General features: G+C 41.9%; 1 protein-coding gene across 11 annotated transcripts; it reads right to left on the minus strand.

Moving 5' to 3' along the window:
- Positions 1-5,017: 5,017 nt before the first annotated feature.
- Positions 5,018-22,349, minus strand: LOC111578712 (NACHT, LRR and PYD domains-containing protein 12-like). Of its 11 annotated transcripts, none has more exons than XM_055016396.1 (16): positions 22,086-22,349; positions 18,149-18,253; positions 17,926-18,069; positions 17,473-17,607; positions 17,082-17,195; positions 15,800-15,872; positions 15,414-15,639; positions 13,467-15,261; positions 12,313-12,486; positions 11,570-11,743; positions 10,792-10,965; positions 9,147-9,320; positions 8,369-8,542; positions 6,724-6,897; positions 5,953-6,126; positions 5,018-5,166 (listed from the first exon to the last, which is right to left on the minus strand). In XM_055016396.1, exons 2-16 carry the CDS (start codon positions 18,214-18,216, stop codon positions 5,154-5,156), a joined length of 3,786 nt encoding a protein of 1,261 aa, XP_054872371.1. In that variant the 5' UTR covers positions 18,217-18,253; positions 22,086-22,349; the 3' UTR covers positions 5,018-5,153. The 11 variants fall into 11 exon arrangements, with proteins under 11 accessions (XP_054872371.1, XP_054872370.1, XP_054872376.1 ...); XM_055016395.1 differs by having other exon boundaries at positions 18,149-18,259; XM_055016401.1 differs by lacking the exon at positions 9,147-9,320 and having other exon boundaries at positions 18,149-18,259.
- Between the last annotated feature and the right edge of the window lie 10 nt (positions 22,350-22,359).

The following is a 22,359-nucleotide window of genomic DNA, read 5'->3' on the forward strand; positions in this document are numbered from 1 at the left end:
AGAAAGTAGAAACCACCTCCATGATACACGTTAACTCTGACTGACGTTTTAGTTTTTGTCGAGCCGATTTAAACAAAGGCAGTCTGGATATGTTGAACTGGCTTCATAATAAACTCCTCTACCTCCAAACTTCACATCATCTCATTGGTCAATCGCCACATGACAACAGGTGATGACACAGGTCTGTTGACAGCCAATCGGTGACCGAGTTGAACCCGTTCACCTCCACTTCTATTGTTCTGCTGCTCTGTTTGTTTATGTGCTGCCCTCTGACCTCCCTGCTCCTTCCTCCTCCTCCTCCACCCTTTTTTCTTTCTTATCCCTCAGTATTTCTGCAGACTTTTCTTTTCTTTTCCTCGTCCTCTGCTGCCTCTAGTTTCCTGACACAGGAACAGTCTGGAGGTCAGAAACCGGACGGACGTCTCACAAAGGAGAGGACAAACTTTGACATTAATGATTCCAAAATCCTCATTTACAGTCGCATACAAACACAAAACTACTGTTCATATTTATCTCCTGCAACACAACCCTGTATGTCAGCCACACCGACATACTTCCAGAAACTAAGAACCAGTGGCTCATAACTTACTGCACTCAGGACGTTTAAAATGTCTAATCAATGTACATTAAAATTCAACAACATTTTGTATTCCTCGCTGGATTTATTTGGTTTAATTTGTCACAAAAAGTCTGATTTTTACCTACATTTGATGAGAGGCTCATCTTCTAGACACGATTCCTTCTGCATCAAAACCACTGTCTAATTTATTACCCCGCTAAGGAACGCGGGGAAGTTCTGTGATGATTGGTGTCTGTCTGTCTGTCTGTCTGTCTGTCTGTCTGTCTGTCTGTCTGTCTGTCTGTCTGTCTGTCTGTCTGTCTGTCTGTCTGTCTGTCTGTCTGTCTGTCTGTCTGTCTGTCTGTCTGTCTGTCTGTCTGTCTGTTAGCAACATTAGTCAAAAACAAACTAACGGATTTGGATTAAATTTTCAGGGAAAGTGAGAAATGACACAAGGACCAAGAGATTTCATGAATTTAGTCTCATTAGATGGTTTCGATCATGAACTGTCCTTTTAAAGTCTTGTCACAGCATCGTAATTAGACTCCAGAACCTTCATTTGGTTCTTCTTGAGCCACTCAGAGGTGGACTGGTTTGTGTGCTTTTGGTCTTTGTCTTGTTACAGAACCCATTCGATTTAGCTGCACCAACCTCTGATGAGTCGATCAAATCCACCCGAGAGACGTTTGCTTTACTATAGCTATTAAGTTTAGGGGGGCAATTACTTTTTCACAGGTTAGGGTTAGGGTTACAGGTTTTAATAAATCTTTAATATTGTTGGTGTTCGTCTCCCAAGCCCTTTTATGTGTGAACAATCCATGCAAAAGGAACTACCCGAGCAACGAGTTGGACAGTAACTTATTTCTGCAGATGTGAAAAAAGGGGACGAAACTAATAAATAAAATGTCTCAAAATGTATATATAAAGTCATTCAGTTTCAACTTGGGTAAATCTGACATTAGAACACCTTATTGCACTCATTTCAAACTCATTTCTGTTCATGCAAGAACTGAGTGGAGACTAGAGGCATCTCTGTGAAGCCACCTGGGCAGATTCAAGTATATCGTGGTGTTTGTCTGCTTCCCCCCCCATTTAATTAGTACAGAAAACAAAAATCTGACAGATTCCCATCAGGAGCCGTTCTAGCTCCAACTTCAAAAAGGCTGCACATTTCTCGAAGTTTTCTATTTAATATATTCTATTGCAACATTTCAACTCAGATCTGTTTCAGAATCTACACAATAAAAGCTGCATTTTGTGTTTTGTACGTTATCTTTGTGTAATATTGAATAAATATAAGCATTAGTTTGATGATCTGGAACTATTAACTGAGAGAAATGTGCAAAAATAGGAGATTTTTGTTGCATTGTCAGTAAAGCAGCTACTCACTCAGTTTACCAGCCTCAACTACGGCCATTAGATCATTAGATTGGAGATGAAATGAATGTCGGGAGCTCAGAGTAAAGTCAAAGCTCTGTTGGGGTTCGGCACCAATCAGAATTCCTCCCGAGGCTTTCCAGGCCTGTACAACCTGGAAGGAGACCCCGAGGTAGACCCAGAACCCTCTGGAGGGATTACATATAGTCTGGGAATGCCTCTCCATCTCCCAGGAGAAGCTGGAGAGTTTTGCTGAGTGGAGGAACGTCTGGAACGACCTGCTGCCACTCAGACCTGGATCTGGATAAGTGGAAAAAGATGGAGGAGCGCTAACATCTCATTTCTGTTTGTTAATGTGGCTGATATCAGATTCCAGCGTGAATTAATCTGAACTGACCTGCAGTCAGCGTTAACAGTTTTATTTATCAGCTGTTATTGATAATCTGTTATGGATTGATAAGTTGTTTGTTTTCTTGAGCTGCACAAAAACCAGAGGGTTGAACCACGAAGTGAGATTAGCCGGTTAGCAGGTAAGTTGAGCCTATAGTCAGAGTTTTTATTATCGTGAAGGTGGATCTCTTTTAACCTGCTAGATCTCCATGCTAGCTGATGCTTGGATCAGACTTTCTACCAACATTTTAGTTGTTGTGCTTCAACGAGTCAAACCTGCTCATTTCTGTGTCCAAGTACTTCATATTTAAAGTATTCTACATGTTTAGTTCTATATTATTGGGACATGCAGCTACATCTGGTTCAGAAAATATCACTGGTTGACTTTTTGTTCAGATGAGCGATGGCTTCAGTTTTTAAATATTTCAACTCACTAGAATCACAGATTATTTCATCTGTTCGTCTCTATTAAGTCTTTTAGTTCAATAAAACCACAAAACACTGAGTTTTTTTCCCTCATACAGCTGTTCAAGTCCAAGAACTTCATGCAGCACTGTTCCTTGTTGCTCTGCATGAATGTAAATCTGATTCTAACACTGCATGTGTCCTACAGTTGGCTCCATCATCCATCATGTCACATCTGGACATGTGAAAGTTGAACTCAGTCCTTATTATGTCCTGATTTTTATCCTGCTTGTATTTTTGTATTTCCTGTCTTGTTTCCTTCTCTGCTTCATTTGTATCCAGCTGCTGTAAAATCTCATTTTCCCTGATGAAGGACAAATAAAGTTGATCTTATCTTATCCAATACTGCAGATTCTGAATCACTGACATGATGAGAAATAACAGTGAAAGTTTCAGGTTTTTATCTTTAATAGTTCCTCAGATATTCTTTTGCAAACAGCTTCAACTTTCAATTTCAGTGAAAAATCTGATAAAAGGGGTCTTTTTTTTTTTTTAATGTCGAAGAAAGTCATTAATATCCAGTGTTTAACTAATTTATTCCTCCACCCAGTGTGAGGTGTTTGCCAGCGCTGCCTTAAATGAACAGTAAAGCTGATGACCAAAATATTTCTCTATGTTTCTGTAAAGGTTAATCCACCAGTATGTCCAAACTCTTTCATCAAAATGACATCTTTAACGCTAAAATAGAATTATTGTTGTTATCCATGATGCTTTTTTTTTTTTTAACAAAAAAGCAGAAAAAACAGAAAAGCCCCCCAAAAAACAAACACAATTTTTAGTTTGAAACAAGTTTTTGACAGATTTTTAAAATATCTGTTTTCTCATTTTCATGACAGGTGATCTAATAAATTTGTTAAGCTCTGTATATGTGTGAAAATTCACAGATACTTTTTAAAATATGGACCGTTTTGACACAAAAAGTTTCAAGCTGACAACAGAATCTGGAGCAGAAAGCATCTGATAGTCTGAGATGGAAAAAACTCACTGAGTCCAACGAGTCCTGTAAGACTCACCTCCACTCACTGCCCACAACTAAAGCTACAATCAGGAGAAACACCTGCTGTGGAATTTTCAGGACGTTTCATCTCAAACAAACAGTGGATCTGAACATGAAGCTCATGATGGAGGTCTGGATTCAGAATCCCATCCTGACTGACAAACTGAGCAGCTGGAAGAAAAACACTTTCTGTCAGAGAGCAGGAACTGTGCTGATGGAACCACATGTCAGCAGAAAACTGACTGATGATCATCAAACAACTAATATGTGCTGGAAAAGTCCTGATGAAACACCTGAAGGCCCTGAGTGTTATTTACAAGCTGAGTCAGGATGCGTTTCATGATTATGTGTTAATAAAGGTCAGATTGAATCATTACCAACCATGACGTCATGCTAATGTGAGGACAGAACTAAAAGATAACGCTGGAACATTCCCAGAAACAGACCGAGGGCTGAAAACCTGGAATTGAGGCTCCAAGTGGGCAGATATCAGTCAGAGTGGAAAACATCCTGAAACTTCCTGCCACTCTGCAACCTGACATCAACCTCCAACGGATCAAGTCAACATTAACTGAACTTCTCCCTCATTCACAGTGTGGAGCTGCAACACTAAACTGTACAGGAACAACACACTTCATACTGGTTCCCAGTCCACCTCCCAGTAACATGGTCCAGTCAGAGTCTCTACACACCTGCTGCTGCTGCTGCTGCTGCTGCTGCTGCTGCTGCTGCTGCTGCTGCTGCTGCTGCTGCTGCTGCTGCTGCTGCTGCTGCTGCTGCTGCTGCTGCTGCTGCTGCTGCTGCTGCTGCTGCTGCTGCTGCTGCTGCTGCTGCTGCTGCTGCTGCTGCTGCTGCTGCTGCTGCTGCTGCTGCTGCTGCTGCTGCTGCTGCTGCTGCTGCTGCTGCTGCTGCTGCTGCTGCTGCTGCTGCTGCTGCTGCTGCTGCTGCTGCTGCTGCTGCTGCTGCTGCTGCTGCTGCTGCTGCTGCTGCTGCTGCTGCTGCTGCTGCTGCTGCTGCTGCTGCTGCTGCTGCTGCTGCTGCTGCTGCTGCTGCTGCTGCTGCTGCTGCTGCTGCTGCTGCTGCTGCTGCTGCTGCTGCTGCTGCTGCTGCTGCTGCTGCTGCTGCTGCTGCTGCTGCTGCTGCTGCTGCTGCTGCTGCTGCTGCTGCTGCTGCTGCTGCTGCTGCTGCTGCTGCTGCTGCTGCTGCTGCTGCTGCTGCTGCTGCTGCTGCTGCTGCTGCTGCTGCTGCTGCTGCTGCTGCTGCTGCTGCTGCTGCTGCTGCTGCTGCTGCTGCTGCTGCTGCTGCTGCTGCAACCTCTGGATCATCAGGACACACTTCATCCTCTCAGCACAAACACCGTCCTGATCAGAACCTCCATCTGCAGAGAGAAGAAGAAAGATCAGAGGAGATGAATGAGTTTGATCAGCATCAGGTGTGTTTCTCTGCACATTTCACTGCAGTCCACAGTGGAAACAAACTGCTGACACTCATCAAGCTTCATTACTGCACAAACTCTTCACTCATGGATTTACTGCTGCTCCATTTAAACCAACAGTCTCTGAGTGTCCATCAACATCTCATCTGCTCCTCAAACATCAGCTGACAAACCAACATGGAGGCTGTCAGTCAACACATCTGGATCAAAGCACACACAAGGACACACATCCAGATGTTGCTGCTGGACCTGAGCACAGCTTCTGCTCTGGACAAACACCTCATGGTTCCTACATGTGATGATGCTGCTGCTGGTTTGCAGGCTTCAGTCTCTCATCTCAGAGCTGTGACAAACATCACACTGATCAGCTGATCACTGTTGAAGTGAGACAACAAACAGTCAGATCACATCTGATGGACACTTAGATGAAGGAGGACCACTGTCTCTGCACATCTGGAAGGCTGGCAGCTGGAATCAGCTCGATTTCCTCAACACATCAACACAACAACAACAGTCGGCTTCACATCCACTCAAACACACCATGACAACAAGCTTGTGGCTCCTCTGATTGGCTGACTGCTGTCTCTGTGTTTCTGTCTCCATTCTGCTCTCAGAGCTTCACTGAGAAGCTGCAGGTTTACAGGAGACTCTGGATCTTTGCTTTGATACTGACTGTGTTTAGTAGAAAACTGCTGGAAGCAGCAGAGACTGATGGAACCTTCTACTGACCTCAGAGTCTTCAGGATGCAGTCTGGACTCTCCAGAAAACCACTCAGATGTTTCACTGATGAATACTGCAAGATGTTTCCTCTCAGGTCCAGATGTTTCAGATGGGAGGGGTTGGACTTCAGAGCTGAGACCAGAGAATCACAGCTGATCTCTGACAACCTGCAGTTCTCCAATCTGAATAAAGAATAAAAGATGTGTATAAAATCATTGATGATCCATCAGATGTGTTCAGGTTCTGAATGTGCAGATCAACATTACTTTGTCCTCATCAATCAGCTTTTCTCTAAAAGCAGCACAGTGACTTTGTCCTTCTGTTATTGTGGATCATCATCATGTCAACCTTCTACACACATCATCCACATGTCAGCACAACATTCATCCACCTATTCATGTCCACACATCAATAACATCTGCATCATCAACAGGATCAGTCAAATAAAACTCAACACAAACCAAAGAAATATTTATACTTCACTCAGGAAACTTTGTCACTTCAAACTGATCTGAGTTCAGAGGATCTTCTGGATCCAGATGTGACTCTTTAGCTCAAATTACATTCATTTACTTTAACAACTAACACAACATTTTACACACTTTCTGCTACAAACACGACTTTTGACACAACAAACTGAATTTAGAAGAAAAAACAGAAAATGTGAACCAGAGCAGATTTACAGCTTCATGGATGGAAGTTTTGTTGAACAGAAATGAGCTTTAGTTGCCATTAAACACATCAGATCTACAACAGTAACAGACAGTCAGTGAACTGACCTCAGAGTCTTCAGGATGCAGTCTGGACTCTCCAGAAAACCACACAGATGTTTCACTCCTGAATCCTGCAGGATGTTCCTGCTCAGGTCCAGATGTTCCAGATGGGAGGGGTTGGACTTCAGAGCTGAGACCAGAGAATCACAGCTGATCTCTGACAACCTGCAGTCCTCCAATCTGAAGAAAGAATAAAAGCTGTGAGTTGAGGAGAGAAAATTCCTGCTTGAAATCATTCAGAGTTTCATCATGAGTTCAGAGCTGAAGAAGCTTCAGAAGGTCCAAGTTTATAAAATGGAAACTCCAAGCAGCTGAAGCCAGCAGGATGCAGCTTCAAACAGTCCAACAGAAGCAGTGAAGAAGAGCTTCATTAATATTAATGACAACATGCTGCTGCTTCAATAAAGACGGAGTGACTTCATCTCTGAAACTCTGCAGCTCCACCACTGGCTCCATCCACACAAACTCATGCTGAGCAACAAACACAAGGAGAAACACTCAGACATTTATTTCACACAAACACACAAGAAGGAAACGTGGACAAAATGAGGCTCCAGACTCTAAAATATCTTCATGTTCTGGAACCATGGAGACGTTTCAATCAGGACTCTACATTCAGATACATTTCATTCTTCATCCATCTGTCATTGATAGTGGAAAGTGTCCATCACAGTTTTCAGAGGACCAGGTGACGTCTTCTAACTCTGTTCTCAAACACAAACATCTTGACTTTCTAATGACTCAGTGCAGAGAAAAGAAGAAAATCAGCAGAAACTGAAGCAGAAAATCTTCCTATTGCTCCTGATAAATGACTTTAACTGTTCATCAACTGACAACTTTTCTGCTGGATTTTCTGATCATTCAACAACTGATGGATCAGCTTCATATTTCATCAGCAGGAAAATCAAACGGCTGCATCTTGGATTTGAACGTTTCACTTCCTACAACATCACATGACTTCATCCAACAGTTGGAACCAGCAGATGCTGAATATTAGTTTCTGTCTCTCAGGATGAAAAACAGCTTGAATTACAACTCAAACTATCAGCCCACTATCTGATGAGTCCGTAGACAAAAGATCAAAAACATTTCAATCATGGTTTCACTCATTTATCCAGAAAAACATCAAACTGCTTCCAGTCTGTCCACTGTCAACACTCTCTGTTTTCTGTCACATTAAACTGAATATTTGTGCTTCTGGACTGTTGCTGGAACAAAACCACACATTTGAAGACGTCACCTTCAACTCTGACAAAGTGGGATCAACATTTTTCACTCATTTTAACATTTAATGAACTAAACTACTGAAATAACTGACAGCTTCATCAGTAATAAAAACAGCTGTTAGTTGCTGCTGTCAGGTTGAACTCCAGAGAAACATGAGGTCAGATCTGAGCTGAAGATCACATGTCAGAGTTTCACTGTCAATTATTCACTGGAGGATTTTTATTCTTAGATGGAGCTTTGAAATATGCAGATCAACATTTCTCTCAAAGAGTCCAAGGACTAAAGCAGAGAAGAAGAAAACAGACGTTCCCATGAAGATCCTCAGTGTGGATCAGTAGAACATCAGCCTGATGGCTGCAGTTTAGAGTCAACACAACTTTACATCACATTCATCTCAGCACACAAACAAAACATGATGTCTGACCTCAGATCCTTCAGGATGCAGTCTGGACTCTCCAGAAAACCACTCAGATGTTTCACTCCTGAATCCTGCAGGATGTTCCTGCTCAGGTCCAGATGTTCCAGATGGGAGGGGTTGGACTTCAGAGCTGAGACCAGAGAATCACAGCTGATCTCTGACAAACTGCAGCACCTCAATCTGAATAAAGAATAAAAGATGTGTATAAAATCATTGATGATCCATCAGATGTGTTCAGGTTCTGAATGTGCAGATCAACATTACTTTGTCCTCATCAATCAGCTTTTCTCTAAAAGCAGCACAGTGACTTTGTCCTTCTGTTATTGTGGATCATCATCATGTCAACCTTCTACACACATCATCCACATGTCAACACAACATTCATCCACCTATTCATGTCCACACATCAATAACATGCTGCATCATCAACAGGATCAGGATCAGTCAAATAAAACTCAACACAAACCAAAGAAATATTTATACTTCACTCAGGAAACTTTGTCACTTCAAACTGATCTGAGTTCAGAGGATCTTCTGGATCCAGATGTGACTCTTTAGCTCAAATTACATTCATTTACTTTAACAACTAACACAACATTTTACACACTTTCTGCTACAAACACGACTTTTGACACAACAAACTGAATTTAGAAGAAAAAACAGAAAATGTGAACCAGAGCAGATTTACAGCTTCATGGATGGAAGTTTTGTTGAACAGAAATGAGCTTTAGTTGCCATTAAACACATCAGATCTACAACAGTAACAGACAGTCAGTGAACTGACCTCAGATCCTTCAGGATGCAGTCTGGATTCTCCAGAAAACCACACAGATGTTTCACTCCTGAATCCTGCAGGATGTTCCTGCTCAGGTCCAGAAGTTCCAGATGGGAGGGGTTGGACTTCAGAGCTGAGACCAGAGAATCACAGCTGATCTCTGACAACCTGCAGTCCTTCAATCTGAAGAAAGAATAAAAGCTGTGAGTTGAGGAGAGAAAATTCCTGCTTGAAATCATTCAGAGTTTCATCATGAGTTCAGAGCTGAAGAAGCTTCAGAAGGTCCAAGTTTATAAAATGGAAACTCCAAGCAGCTGAAGCCAGCAGGATGCAGCTTCAAACAGTCCAACAGAAGCAGTGAAGAAGAGCTTCATTAATATTAATGACAACATGCTGCTGCTTCAATAAAGACGGAGTGACTTCATCTCTGAAACTCTGCAGCTCCACCACTGGCTCCATCCACACAAACTCATGCTGAGCAACAAACACAAGGAGAAACACTCAGACATTTATTTCACACAAACACACAAGAAGGAAACGTGGACAAAATGAGGCTCCAGACTCTAAAATATCTTCATGTTCTGGAACCATGGAGACCTTTCAATCAGGATTCTACATTCAGATACATTTCATTCTTCATCCATCTGTCATTGATAGTGGAAAGTGTCCATCACAGTTTTCAGAGGACCAGGTGACGTCTTCTAACTCTGTTCTCAAACACAAACATCTTGACTTTCTAATGACTCAGTGCAGAGAAAATAAGAAAATCAGCAGAAACTGAAGCAGAAAATCTTCCTATTGCTCCTGATAAATGACTTTAACTGTTCATCAACTGACAACTTTTCTGCTGGATTTTCTGATCATTCAACAACTGATGGATCAGCTTCATATTTCATCAGCAGGAAAATCAAACGGCTGCATCTTGGATTTGAACGTTTCACTTCCTACAACATCACATGACTTCATCCAACAGCTGGAACCAACAGATGCTGAATATTAGTTTCTGTCTCTCAGGATGAAAAACAGCTTGAATTACAGCTCAAACTATCAGCCCACTATCTGATGAGTCCGTAGACAAAAGATCAAAAACATTTCAATCATGGTTTCACTCATTTATCCAGAAAAACATCAAACTGCTTCCAGTCTGTCCACTGTCAACACTCTCTGTTTTCTGTCACATTAAACTGAATATTTGTGCTTCTGGACTGTTGCTGGAACAAAACCACACATTTGAAGACGTCACCTTCAACTCTGACAAAGTGGGATCAACATTTTTCACTCATTTTAACATTTAATGAACTAAACTACTGAAATAACTGACAGCTTCATCAGTAATAAAAACAGCTGTTAGTTGCTGCTGTCAGGTTGAACTCCAGAGAAACATGAGGTCAGATCTGAGCTGAAGATCACGTGTCAGAGTTTCACTGTCAATTATTCACTGGAGGATTTTTATTCTTAGATGGAGCTTTGAAATGTGCAGATCAACATTTCTCTCAAAGAGTCCAAGGACTAAAGCAGAGAAGAAGAAAACAGACGTTCCCATGAAGATCCTCAGTGTGGATCAGTAGAACATCAGCCTGATGGCTGCAGTTTAGAGTCAACACAACTTTACATCACATTCATCTCAGCACACAAACAAAACATGATGTCTGACCTCAGATCCTTCAGGATGCAGTCTGGACTCTCCAGAAAACCACACAGATGTTTCACTCCTGAATCCTGCAGGTTGTTCCAGCTCAGGTCCAGATGTTCCAGATGGGAGGGGTTGGACTTCAGAGCTGAGACCAGAGAATCACAGCTGATCTCTGACAAACTGCAGCACCTCAATCTGAATAAAGAATAAAAGATGTGTATAAAATCATTGATGATCCATCAGATGTGTTCAGGTTCTGAATGTGCAGATCAACATTACTTTGTCCTCATCAATCAGCTTTTCTGTAAAAGCAGCACAGTGACTTTGTCCTTCTGTTATTGTGGATCATCATCATGTCAACCTTCTACACACATCATCCACATGTCAACACAACATTCATCCACCTATTCATGTCCACACATCAATAACATGCTGCATCATCAACAGGATCAGGATCAGTCAAATAAAACTCAACACAAACCAAAGAAATATTTATACTTCACTCAGGAAACTTTGTCACTTAAAACTGATCTGAGTTCAGAGGATCTTCTGGATCCAGATGTGACTCTTTAGCTCAAATTACATTCATTTACTTTAACAACTAACACAACATTTTACACACTTTCTGCTACAAACACGACTTTTGACACAACAAACTGAATTTAGAAGAAAAAACAGAAAATGTGAACCAGAGCAGATTTACAGCTTCATGGATGGAAGTTTTGTTGAACAGAAATGAGCTTTAGTTGCCATTAAACACATCAGATCTACAACAGTAACAGACAGTCAGTGAACTGACCTCAGATCCTTCAGGATGCAGTCTGGATTCTCCAGAAAACCACACAGATGTTTCACTGCTGAATCCTGCAGGATGTTCCTGCTCAGGTCCAGAAGTTCCAGATGGGAGGGGTTGGACTTCAGAGCTGAGACCAGAGAATCACAGCTGATCTCTGACAACCTGCAGTCCTTCAATCTGAATAAAGAATAAAAGCTGGAGATAAAATCATTGATGATCCATCAGATGTGTTCAGGTTCTGAATGTGCAGATCAACATTACTTTGTCCTCATCAATCAGCTTTTCTGTAAAAGCAGCACAGTGACTTTGTCCTTCTGTTATTGTGGATCATCATCATGTCAACCTTCTACACACATCATCCACATGTCAACACAACATTCATCCACATATTCATGTCCACACATCAATAACATCTGCTGACCTCAGTCCATCTCTCATTACAGGATCAACATCAAATCTCTTCATTCTTTCATTTATTTCATCACCTTCTTCTGTATTTACTTCTTCTCACATCACTTTCACATCAGCTTCACATTCAGACACACAGCAGGACTGTGGATTCTGTCCTCCATCTGGGAACTCTGCAGTCAGCTGATCAGGGGATTTATTCACACTCCAACAATCTCAAACATCTTCACCATGTTTTCAGGAAAATACTCCAAATTTATTAACAACAAACTCCAAACTTCAGTCAAGGATTTGACTTGAATATATTGAAAAACCATCAACAGTCAGTCACAACTGACCTGAGAGTCTCCAGTGTACAGTTTGGACTCTGCAGTCCAGCAGAAAGATGCTTCACTCCTGAATCCTGCAGGTTGTTCCAGCTCAGGTTCAGATCTATCAGATGGGAGGGGTTGGACTTCAGAGCTGAGGCCACAACTTCACAGTGACTCTCTGAGAGTCTACAGTCAGAAAGTCTGTCATGAGACATAAATGACAAAACATGTTATTATGAAAAAGGACACTTTATATTTCCTTCATGCATTTGATAGCAGAACATCTGGACTGGTCCTGTTGGACATTTAGTTCTTCACATCAGAGGTTCAGCTCATCTTCTCTGACTGTTTGACATGAAACTGAATTCTCATCAGCCTCTCTCACACCTGAACACTTTCAATCTGGAATAATTAGATCTATAATCTTAGTGTTTCATCTGCAGATGGAGGACAGAAGATGGACTTCCATTCAGGCTTCCATACTGTCCACAGTCTGTTAGTTTGATCTGATCCCACGTCTGACTCCACAAAGTTCTCAGGAGAACATCTGGATCAGAACAACATTTTCTGTCAGAATGTTCACACAACACTTATAGAATAAATACAAAATAATTCAAGAAAAACATCACAAATTACCAGAAATAAATGAATTAAAAACCAACTCAAAACAGTAACAGTAATAATTCCATTAAATCAATTCTCCCAGACATCAGAAATGATTCAGATCTTATATTCAACTCTAAAGAAGATAAAAAAAAATCATTTAAAAGCTGTATGTCTGATTATATAAGATGCTTCCAGAAGCTCCTCATGTAATAATAACTGATGCTGTGATAAAACCTGGACAAGAACCTCTACAGTTCTTCATGTGTTTCAGGAGATCTACATTTTTCCTCCATCAGCCGAAGGAAGAAACTCACAAGAAAAAACTGTCAGACGGAACAATTATCAGAATGAAATAGAAAAACTGTCATCATTCATTTAACAGCTTTAAACAAAACCAACTGAAAAATCCACATTTTCACAGCGTTTGAACATCTGAGACTAAACACAGCTGACATGGAAAGTTATAAATAAACAAGTGGAACACTGAGAATAATGAGAATGTTCTAGTGAGAACATCTGAAGAACTCAACTACTGATCTACTCTGACTGATCATCTTCATCACATCTGGACTCACCTGAACTTTCTGCAGTTCCTTACAGCTGGAATCAGTCTCAGTTTTCCCTCCTCTGATGTTCTGTACTTCTTCAGGTCCAACTCATCCAGAACCTCCTCTGACATCTGCAGCATGTAGGCCAGAGCTGAGCAGTGGATCTCAGAGAGGAACTTCTCTGATCTGTTCTCTGACTGCAGGAACTCTTGGATCTCCTGATGTACTGAGAGATCCTTCATCTCCATCAGACAGTGGAAGATGTTGATGCTTCTGTCTGGAGACATTTCATCACTCTTCATCTCCTTCAGGTTGTTGATGACTCTCTGGATCATTCCTGGACGGTTCTCTGTCCGACCCAGCAGACCTCCTAAGAGTCTCTGATTGGACTCCAGACAGAGGCCATGAAGGAAGCGAACAAACAGGTCCAGGTGACCATTTTTACTTCTCAGGGATTTCTCCATGACTCTCTTCAGGAACACATCCAGAGTGTCTCTGTTCTCATCTTTCCAGTCTTTTCCCAGGAAGTCCTCCAGAACCTCCTGCTTCCTGTTGGTGTAACAGTGGAACATGTAGACTGCAGCCAGAAACTCCTGAACACTCAGATGGACGAAGCAGAACACCTTGTCCTGGTACAGTCCTCTCTCCTCTTTAAAGATCTGTGTGAACACTCCTGAGTACTTTGAGGCTGCTTCCACATCGATGCCACACTCTGTCAGGTCGGACTCATAGAAGATCAGGTTTCCTTTCTGCAGCTGATTAAAAGCCAGTTTTCCCAGAGACTCAATCATCCTCCTGCTGTCTGGACTCCAGTGTGGATCTGTCTCAGCTCCTCCATCATACTTGACCTTCTTGACTTTGGCCTGAACCACCAGGTGGTGGATGAACATCTCAGTCAGGGTTCTGGGCAGATCTCCTCCCTCTCTGGTTCTCAGCAGCTCCTCCAGAACTGTAGCAGTGATCCAGCAGAACACTGGGATGTGGCACATGATGTGGAGGCTTCGTGATGTCTTCATGTGGGAGATGATGCTGCTGGCCTGCTCCTCATCTCTGGATCTCTTCCTGAAGTACTCCTCCTTCTGTGGGTCGGTGAACCCTCTGACCTCCGTCACCATGTCCACACAGTCAGGAGGGATCTGATTGGCTGCTGCAGGTCGTGTGGTTATCCAGAGGCGAGCAGAAGGAAGCAGATTCCCCTTGATCAGGTTTGTCAGCAGCACATCCACTGAGGTGGACTCTGTAACATCAGTCAGGACCTCATTGTTGTGGAAGTCCAGAGGAAGGCGACACTCATCCAGACCGTCAAAGATCAACACAACCTGGAAGTCTTCAAACTTGCACATTCCTGCTGCTTTGGTTTCACTGAAGAAGTGATGAACAAGTTCCACCAAACTGAACTTTCTCTCTTTCAGCACATTCAGCTCTCTGAAAGTCAATGGAAACATGAAGTGGATGTCCTGGTTACTTTTGTCTTCAGCCCAGTCCAGAGTCAACTTCTGTGTTAACACTGTTTTCCCGATGCCAGCCACTCCCTGTGTCATCACTGTTCTGATTGATCCATCTCTTCCATGTGAGCCTTTAAAGATGTCTTCTGGTCTGATGCTTGTTTCTGCTCTGTCTGCTTTCCTGGATGCTGCTTCAATCTGTCTGACCTCATGTTCATCATTGACCTCTGCAGTCCCTCCCTCTGTGATGTACAGCTCTGTGTAGATCTCATTCAGGAGGGTCGACTGTCCTGCTTTAGCGATGCCCTCAAACACTCTCTGGAACTTCTTCTTCAGGCCACATTTAAGTTTACGTCTACAAACTGGAGCAGCAAGTTCTGAATGAAGAAACAACATGAGATCAATGAATAAATGACAGTAAATATTCCAACAGTTCATCCTCCTAAAGACTGATTGTGTGAAGATATTCTGAGACTTTAGTAAATGTTCTGTTGATCAGCAGCTTCAGTCTTTCCACAAATCTTCTTACTGCTCTGCAGACAGTCAGCCAGCTTCTCCTGCTTCATCCTCCTCAGGAACAACACTGTGATCTGCTGAAACATCGCTCTGCTGCTCCTCTGATCTTCATCATCACCCTTCAACTCCTCCTCATCCTCCCTCTGACTCTCTGAGCATTCTGGGTAATCTGGACTCACAACCTTCTGCATCTTCTTCAGCTCCTTCTTCATAAAAGTCACCATGTTGTCCTCCAGCAGCTGGAACAGAGAAATGTGTCAATGAGTCCATCAGAGTGAAATCATGGAGCCAAACATCAGATCCATGTTGGACACACTGACAGTCCACTGGTCTACAAAGAGCAGCATGGAGACGCCTGAACACAACAGATGGAGAACAACTTGTTGTCCATGAACTCACCATGAATATGGAGTCCAGGTGATGCTGCTGGACAGACTGAATTCTGGGAACCTCTGAGTTCTGCTGCTCCACTCTGTGGATCAACATCAACAGTTAGATCTCAGTACGTCTGAACTGACTCTAACCACTGTGTGGTTTAAACACATACAGAAACAACAGGCAGTTACACAATCTGTTCTTTCAGCTCCACTCATTGCTCAGAGCTACAGATTCATAAAATGATGTCTGCAACAGGTTGACTGGGTTTAAAGTAGAAGTCTTTTCTGAAGTCTGGAAATTCCTCAAATGATCACTGAACTAAAACCTGTTTTTAGAAACTCATTCAGCTTACATGTTAACTAACATTTATTTTATTCTAAGCTGCTGCTCTGCAGCAAAACTCACCGTGTTTTTTAATGTCTGACACCAGAGAGAGGAGTTAAAGATAAGACAGAGTCAGAACAACCACACAGTTAGGAAGATATGAGCTCTAACTGCTCTGAGCTGGAAAATATCCTGTGTCCACGTTGACTTTTGTTTATCATTCAGCTGTGATTTTAACATGAAGTGCACTGATGTATGAAGTCAAGTGAGAAAACAAAAGATGTTGGCACAAAAATAAGAAACTTCGATAACTTAAAAATATTCCATTCCATTTCGTACTGAGCTGCTTTTCACAATCACATACAGCGTCAGGAAGAAATGTTAATTTGGCGTTGTACATGAAAATTCATCATTCAGATGAAATGACTAGAGTGTAAGACAGTGTACAGATGAATCAATAGAAGAACAGATGTGAGCTGCAGCCCTCACTCTGACATTCTTGAACTAGTAAAATCAGCAATCAGTTTTACACTCCCTGTCTGAATAACACATTCTGGGCTCATGGTTCAGTCATCAGATGGACTTACTCTGAGTTTCACAACCTTCTGGTCTCTGGACAGATACAAACACCAGAACCAGATCTGTGCTAGTTCAGATGAATTACATATGGAAGTACAAAAGAACTGGGGTCTGTGATGATCTCACAAAGGAGAAAATCACCTTAGTCACTAAAGCTCATCTTTCAGACCTTGTGTATAAAATGCCTCCTAAAACTGCTCAGTTCTTCATTTTCATCCAGAAAAACTGTTTCCACGTTTCTACAACAGGATCAGAAACTGACCAGAGGTCCTGCATGAGCTCCGGAGGATCAGATAAAAAACTACACTCATGTCTTAATTCTGTACAGTACAGGGTTGTCTTGTCTTTGTGTTCATGTTGTGTGTTTTTATGAGGATGCACTACAGTATGAGCATCTTACTTCTTTACAGGAGAGAGTTTCTGTCTTACGAAGCCAATAAGGCCAATCTTTGATCTATCACTCTTCATAGACACACTGCTGGGTTCTGGTCCTGGTTCTGGGTTCTGATGGATCCTGGTAGACAGAGAGGAAAACCAGCAGTGAGAGAAATTCAATGTTTATCAGCCATCAACAAGGAGAAGAATGAATATGGAAAATCCAACAAACTTTAAACTTTTCACAGTGAACATAAATCACACATAAACTGATAGGCACAACATTAAAGCACTGCAAAGACACAAAATGACTATAAGCGATATAAAATGACTGCAAAGAGACGATAAACAAGGTGATGTGTCTCTTTTGTTCATGTTGTGTCTTTGTGAGGATGAACTACAGATCAGCATCCTACTTCTGTCTAGCAGAGGGTTGTCGTCTTTTAAAGTTAATCAAGTGACCCTTTGAGTCGTCACTCTTCATAGACACACAGCTGGGTTCTGGTCCTGGTTCTGGTCCTGGTTCTGGTTGTTCTGGGTTCTGATGGATCCTGGTAGACAGAGAGGAAAACCAGCAGCTCAGTAATTGCAGCACAAACAAGCAGCTTCACAACAACCAACACAGCTGGAAGTTCAAGCAGCACCAACACCAAGTCAGAAATCAGAGTCCAAACTAGCAGCCTGCTGGATCTGCTGTCAGGATGCAGCTTAATCATTAAATCTCTTTATTGGGACTCCATCCAGAGTTCACACACAACTGTGAGGCTCAGCTGACTGTCATACCTTTCCATGTTGGTGAAAACCTGCAGCCACCTCAGGAAAATACGTTTGGTGTAATTTTAGACAGTTTAATACTGATGTCAACCCACCGTTTTTTTGAACGATTCGATTTAAACTCAAACTCAAGATCCTTCGACCGGTCGCTCTTAATGGACACACAGCTGGGTGCCGGTTCAGGTTCTGGTCCAGGTTCAGGTTCTGGTCCAGGTTCTGGTTCAGATCCAGGTTCTTTCCTGTGAATAATGACCGTAGTGATGAGTGCTGAGCTCTGACATGCAGAAGAGTCGTGGACACTTAGAGATGTGGTCTCACCTCTCAGCTTTGTTCTGGTTCTTCTGTTCCCCCCACAGAGAGCTGTGAGGATCCTCACACTGATCCATGCTGCTGAACTCACACCAGCTCACACACACCGTTTACCTTCACCTGCACAGGAAACACATCATTCAGCTCCACTCAGATCCTCCTGTTCATCCTGTGTGCTGTAGAAAGATCAGCTGCTGCTCTTCTATCAGTTCATCAGATCTACAGTTAGATCCATAAATATTTGGACAGAGACAAAGTGTTTCTAATTTTGGTTCTGTACAGTACCACAATGAATTTTAAACGAATTCAGATGCGGTTGAAGTGCAGACTTTCAGCTTTAATTCAGTGGGTTGAACAAAAAGATTGCATAAAAATGTGAGGAACTAAAGCATTTTTAAACACAATCCCTTCATTTCAGGGGCTCAAAAGTAATTGGACATTTTAAATAGTTGAAAATAAAATGTTCATTTCTAATACTTGGTTGAAAACTCTTTGCTGGCAATGACTGCCTGAAGTCCTGAACTCATGGACATCACCAGATGCTGGGTTTCCTCCTTTTTAATGCTCTGCCAGGCCTTTACTGCAGCAGTTTTCAGTTGCTGTTTGTTTGTGGGCCTTTCTTTCTGAAGTTTAGTCTTTAACAAGTGAAATGCAGCTAAGTTGGGTTGAGATCAGGTGACTGACTTGGCCATTCAAGAATATTCCACTTTTTTGCTTTAAAAAAGTCCTGGGTTGCTTTGGCTGTATGTTTTGGGTCAATGTCCATCTGTATTATGAAACGCCGTCCAATCAATTTGGCTGGATTTGAGCCAACAGTATGTCTCTGAACACTTCAGAATTCAACCGGCTCGTTCTGTCCTGTGTCACATCATCAATAAACACCGATGACCCAGTGCCACTGGCAGCTATGCATGTCCAAGCCATCACACTGCCTCCACCATGCTTTACAGATAATGTGGTATGCTTTGGATCATGAGCTGTACCACGCCTTCTCCATACTTTTTTCTTGCCATCATTCTGGTAGAGGTTGATCTTGGTTTCATCTGTCCAAAGAATGTTCTTCCAGAACTGTGGTGGCTGTTTAAGATGTTTTTAGCAAAGTCCAGTCTAGCCTTTCTATTCTTGAGGCTTACGAGTGTCTTGCACTGTGCAGTGAACCCTCTGGATTTACTCTCATGCAGTCTTCTCTTTATGGTAGACGTGAACAATGACACGTCTACCTCCTGGAGAGTGTTTTTAACTTGGCTGGCTGTGGTGAAGGGGTTTCCCTTCACCATGGAAATAATTCTGCTATCATCCACCACTGTTGTCTTCCATGGACATCCAGGTCTTTTTGCGTTGCTGAGTTTACAAGTGCTTTCTTTCTTTCTTTCTCAGGATGTACCAAACTGTCGATTTTGCAACTTCTAATATTGTAGCAATTTCGTGGATGGGTTTTTTCTGTTTTCGCAGCTTAAGGATGGCTTGTTTCACCTGCATGGAGAGCTCCTTTGACCACATGTCTTCACAGCAAAATCTTCCAAATGCAAGCAGCACCACTCAAATCAACTCCAGGCCTTTTATACATTTAATTGGTAATGACATAACAAAGGAATTGCCCACACTTGCCCATGAAATGGCCTTTGAGTCAATTGTCTAATTACTTTTGGTCCTTTTTAAACTAGGGTAGCACATGTTTAGGAGCTGAAACTCCGAAACCCTTCATCCAATTTGAATGTGGATACCCTGAATTGAAAGCTGAGAGTCTGCGCTTTCTGTCCATGTCCAGTATATAACGATAACCGGAATATGTTTCGTTAAACAGGTAAAAAAACAAAACTTGTGTCAGTGTCCAAATATATATGGATCTAACTGTACACAGTGTGACCTGCAGCTGGATCCTGGTCCAGATTCATTCTCTCTCTGGTATCATTTAGAATTTACAGAATCTAATAGTTACCAGTGCTGCTGTTTTTTGGTGTACAAATGTGAAAACTGCTGAAGAAAGGGGAATGAATCTTATTTATATATTCATAGATGCATATAAAGGTACTGTTAAGAGGAAATTAATCTCACAGATTTACTCAGCCTTACAACAGGAAAGGGGTCTTTCCACCATGTACATAAAGTCAAGGTGGGAAAAAGAAGCCAATATAGAACCATCTGAGGATGCCTGGTTAAACGTCTGTAGGACACAGTGCACCACTTCCAGCTCAGGATTGTGGAGAGAATTCACATGGAAGAACAATGTAAGGTTTTTTATAACCCCCAAAATCAAACAATCCCAAAGTGACAAGCCTGAACATGGTCACTGTCGGAGGTTTTGTGGAAACACATCTGTCGGCCACTTTCACATATTTTGGGAATGCCCAAGCATTTCACAGTACTGGATAGATGTAATGACTGAGATTAGATCAATAATGCACTTAGAACTAGGTTTTAACTTTGATGTAATTTACCTAGGAAATCTGCCTTCTTCACTGACAAAGCATGATAGATATTTACTGCAAATATTACTAGCATGGGGCAAAAAAGCAATAACAAAAAAATGGCTGGGTAAAGATATCCCAAAAGTCACAGAATGGATAGAAATAATTCAGAATATATACATTATGGAGGGCTGCACAGTGGCGTAGTGGTTAGCACTTTCGCCTTGCAGCTAGAAGATCCCTGGTTCGCGTCCCGGCTTTCCCGGGATCTTTCTGCATGGAGTTTGCATGTTCTCCCTGTGCATGCGTGGGTTTTCTCCGGGTACTCCGGCTTCCTCCCACAGTCCAAAAATATGCTGAGGTTATTTGATTATTCTAAATTGCCCGTAGGTGTGAATGTGAGAGTGCTTGTTTGTCTTTGTATGTAGCCCTGCGACAGACTGGTGACCTGTCTAGGGTGTCCCCTGCCTTCATCCTAAGTCAGCTGGGATAGACTCCAGCCCCCCCATGACCCTAGTGAGGATTAAGCGGTGTATAGATAATGGATGGATGGATACATTATGGAACGACTGACTTTTGCTCTGAGATATGCAGCCCAAATAGGTGAAAGGTATTGGGAAAAATGGAAATCTTATCTGAATATCATATCATCACAGTTATCAGACATTGAGCTGTTTACTGATCATTTCTGAACTGTATGAGAGTGCATGGTTATATGTCTGGAATGAGCAAACACCAAATGAACTTTAACCCATAAATACATGGAAGACTCAAGAAAGACCTGGAGGATCAACGTTTTGTACTGACAATCTTGGACACTTGGCTTGGCTTTTATGGTATTACACTGTGAAAGCTACTATTCTGTCTAAATGTTGTTCTGTTTGTTTGTTTGACATGAAAAATAAAAAACCAAAGTTTCAAAAAAAAAAAAAAAAAAGATGTGCTGTAATTTTGGAACACAAAGTGTTTATTAAGCATCTCCTTGATGTTTTTGGATGAATATTGTTGCTGAAATGAGGAAAAATCCCTCCTTTAATTATTATTTATGCGTCTCTGTCCGTTAATGTGAAGGTTCACTTCACAGTTGTTCTGTGTTAAACTTGTACAGAAACGTTTCCTGGTCTGATCAGTCAGATTTCTGGTGTTGTGTCATAAAGTGATCATCTGACCTAAACTGGTTCTGGACTTCCTGTTGAAGTGAACACCCAGTTTAAATCCATCTACATCTGTTTACTGTCAGAACTTGCACATACTCACTACTTTGTGGTAACAGCAAAAGTGTTTGCTATTTCTAATATCCTTCTTTAAACTGTTTAATGTGCTGTTTTTAAAGTTAGCTTTAGCTGCTAGTTAGCTTTAGCTGCTAGTTAGCTTTAGCTGCTAGTTAGCTTCCTGTCGTTGGGTGGATGATGTTAGCTGGTCGATGGAACATTAAATATAAAATCAGCTGCTGAATGTTAGCAGAGCTGTGGAGACACATTTCTGCTGCTGGAACTAAACTAACAGCAGCTGGACACAGAAAAGTGTCGTTTACTCACCTTCACACGGAGAAAACAAGCTGCGACACGAGGATGGTAAAAGTGAAACTAACTTAGTGAACAGGTAGGGCCGTGACGTCACTGTTGTCAGGGCAACGGAGGAGGAAACGCCTTCAACAGAGATTTTAAATTTGTTAAACAACAAACAGAAATGAAAGAGTCTGTCAGTGTCCATGTTGTAGTTTTAGATCTGTGCTCTAATGAGGTCGACAAAGCAGTGAAATCTGCCTTTTGTTCATTTTCACTAATAGAATAAAGTTGTGACAGATTAGAA

This window comes from Amphiprion ocellaris, chromosome 13 (assembly GCF_022539595.1).
Source record: "Amphiprion ocellaris isolate individual 3 ecotype Okinawa chromosome 13, ASM2253959v1, whole genome shotgun sequence".
Lineage (NCBI taxonomy): Eukaryota > Metazoa > Chordata > Actinopteri > Pomacentridae > Amphiprion > Amphiprion ocellaris.

Coding starts and splice junctions, on each gene's coding strand:
- LOC111578712 (XM_055016396.1), bottom strand. CDS start 18,216: ATGGATCAGTGTGAGGATCCTCACAGCTCTCTGTGGGGGGAACAGAAG. Junction 15,262..15,413: donor GGCTGACTGTCTGCAGAGCA/GTAAGAAGATTT, acceptor TTCTTCATTCAG/AACTTGCTGCTCCAGTTTGT. Junction 9,321..10,791: donor TGCATCCTGAAGGATCTGAG/GTCAGACATCAT, acceptor TTCTTTCTTCAG/ATTGAAGGACTGCAGGTTGT.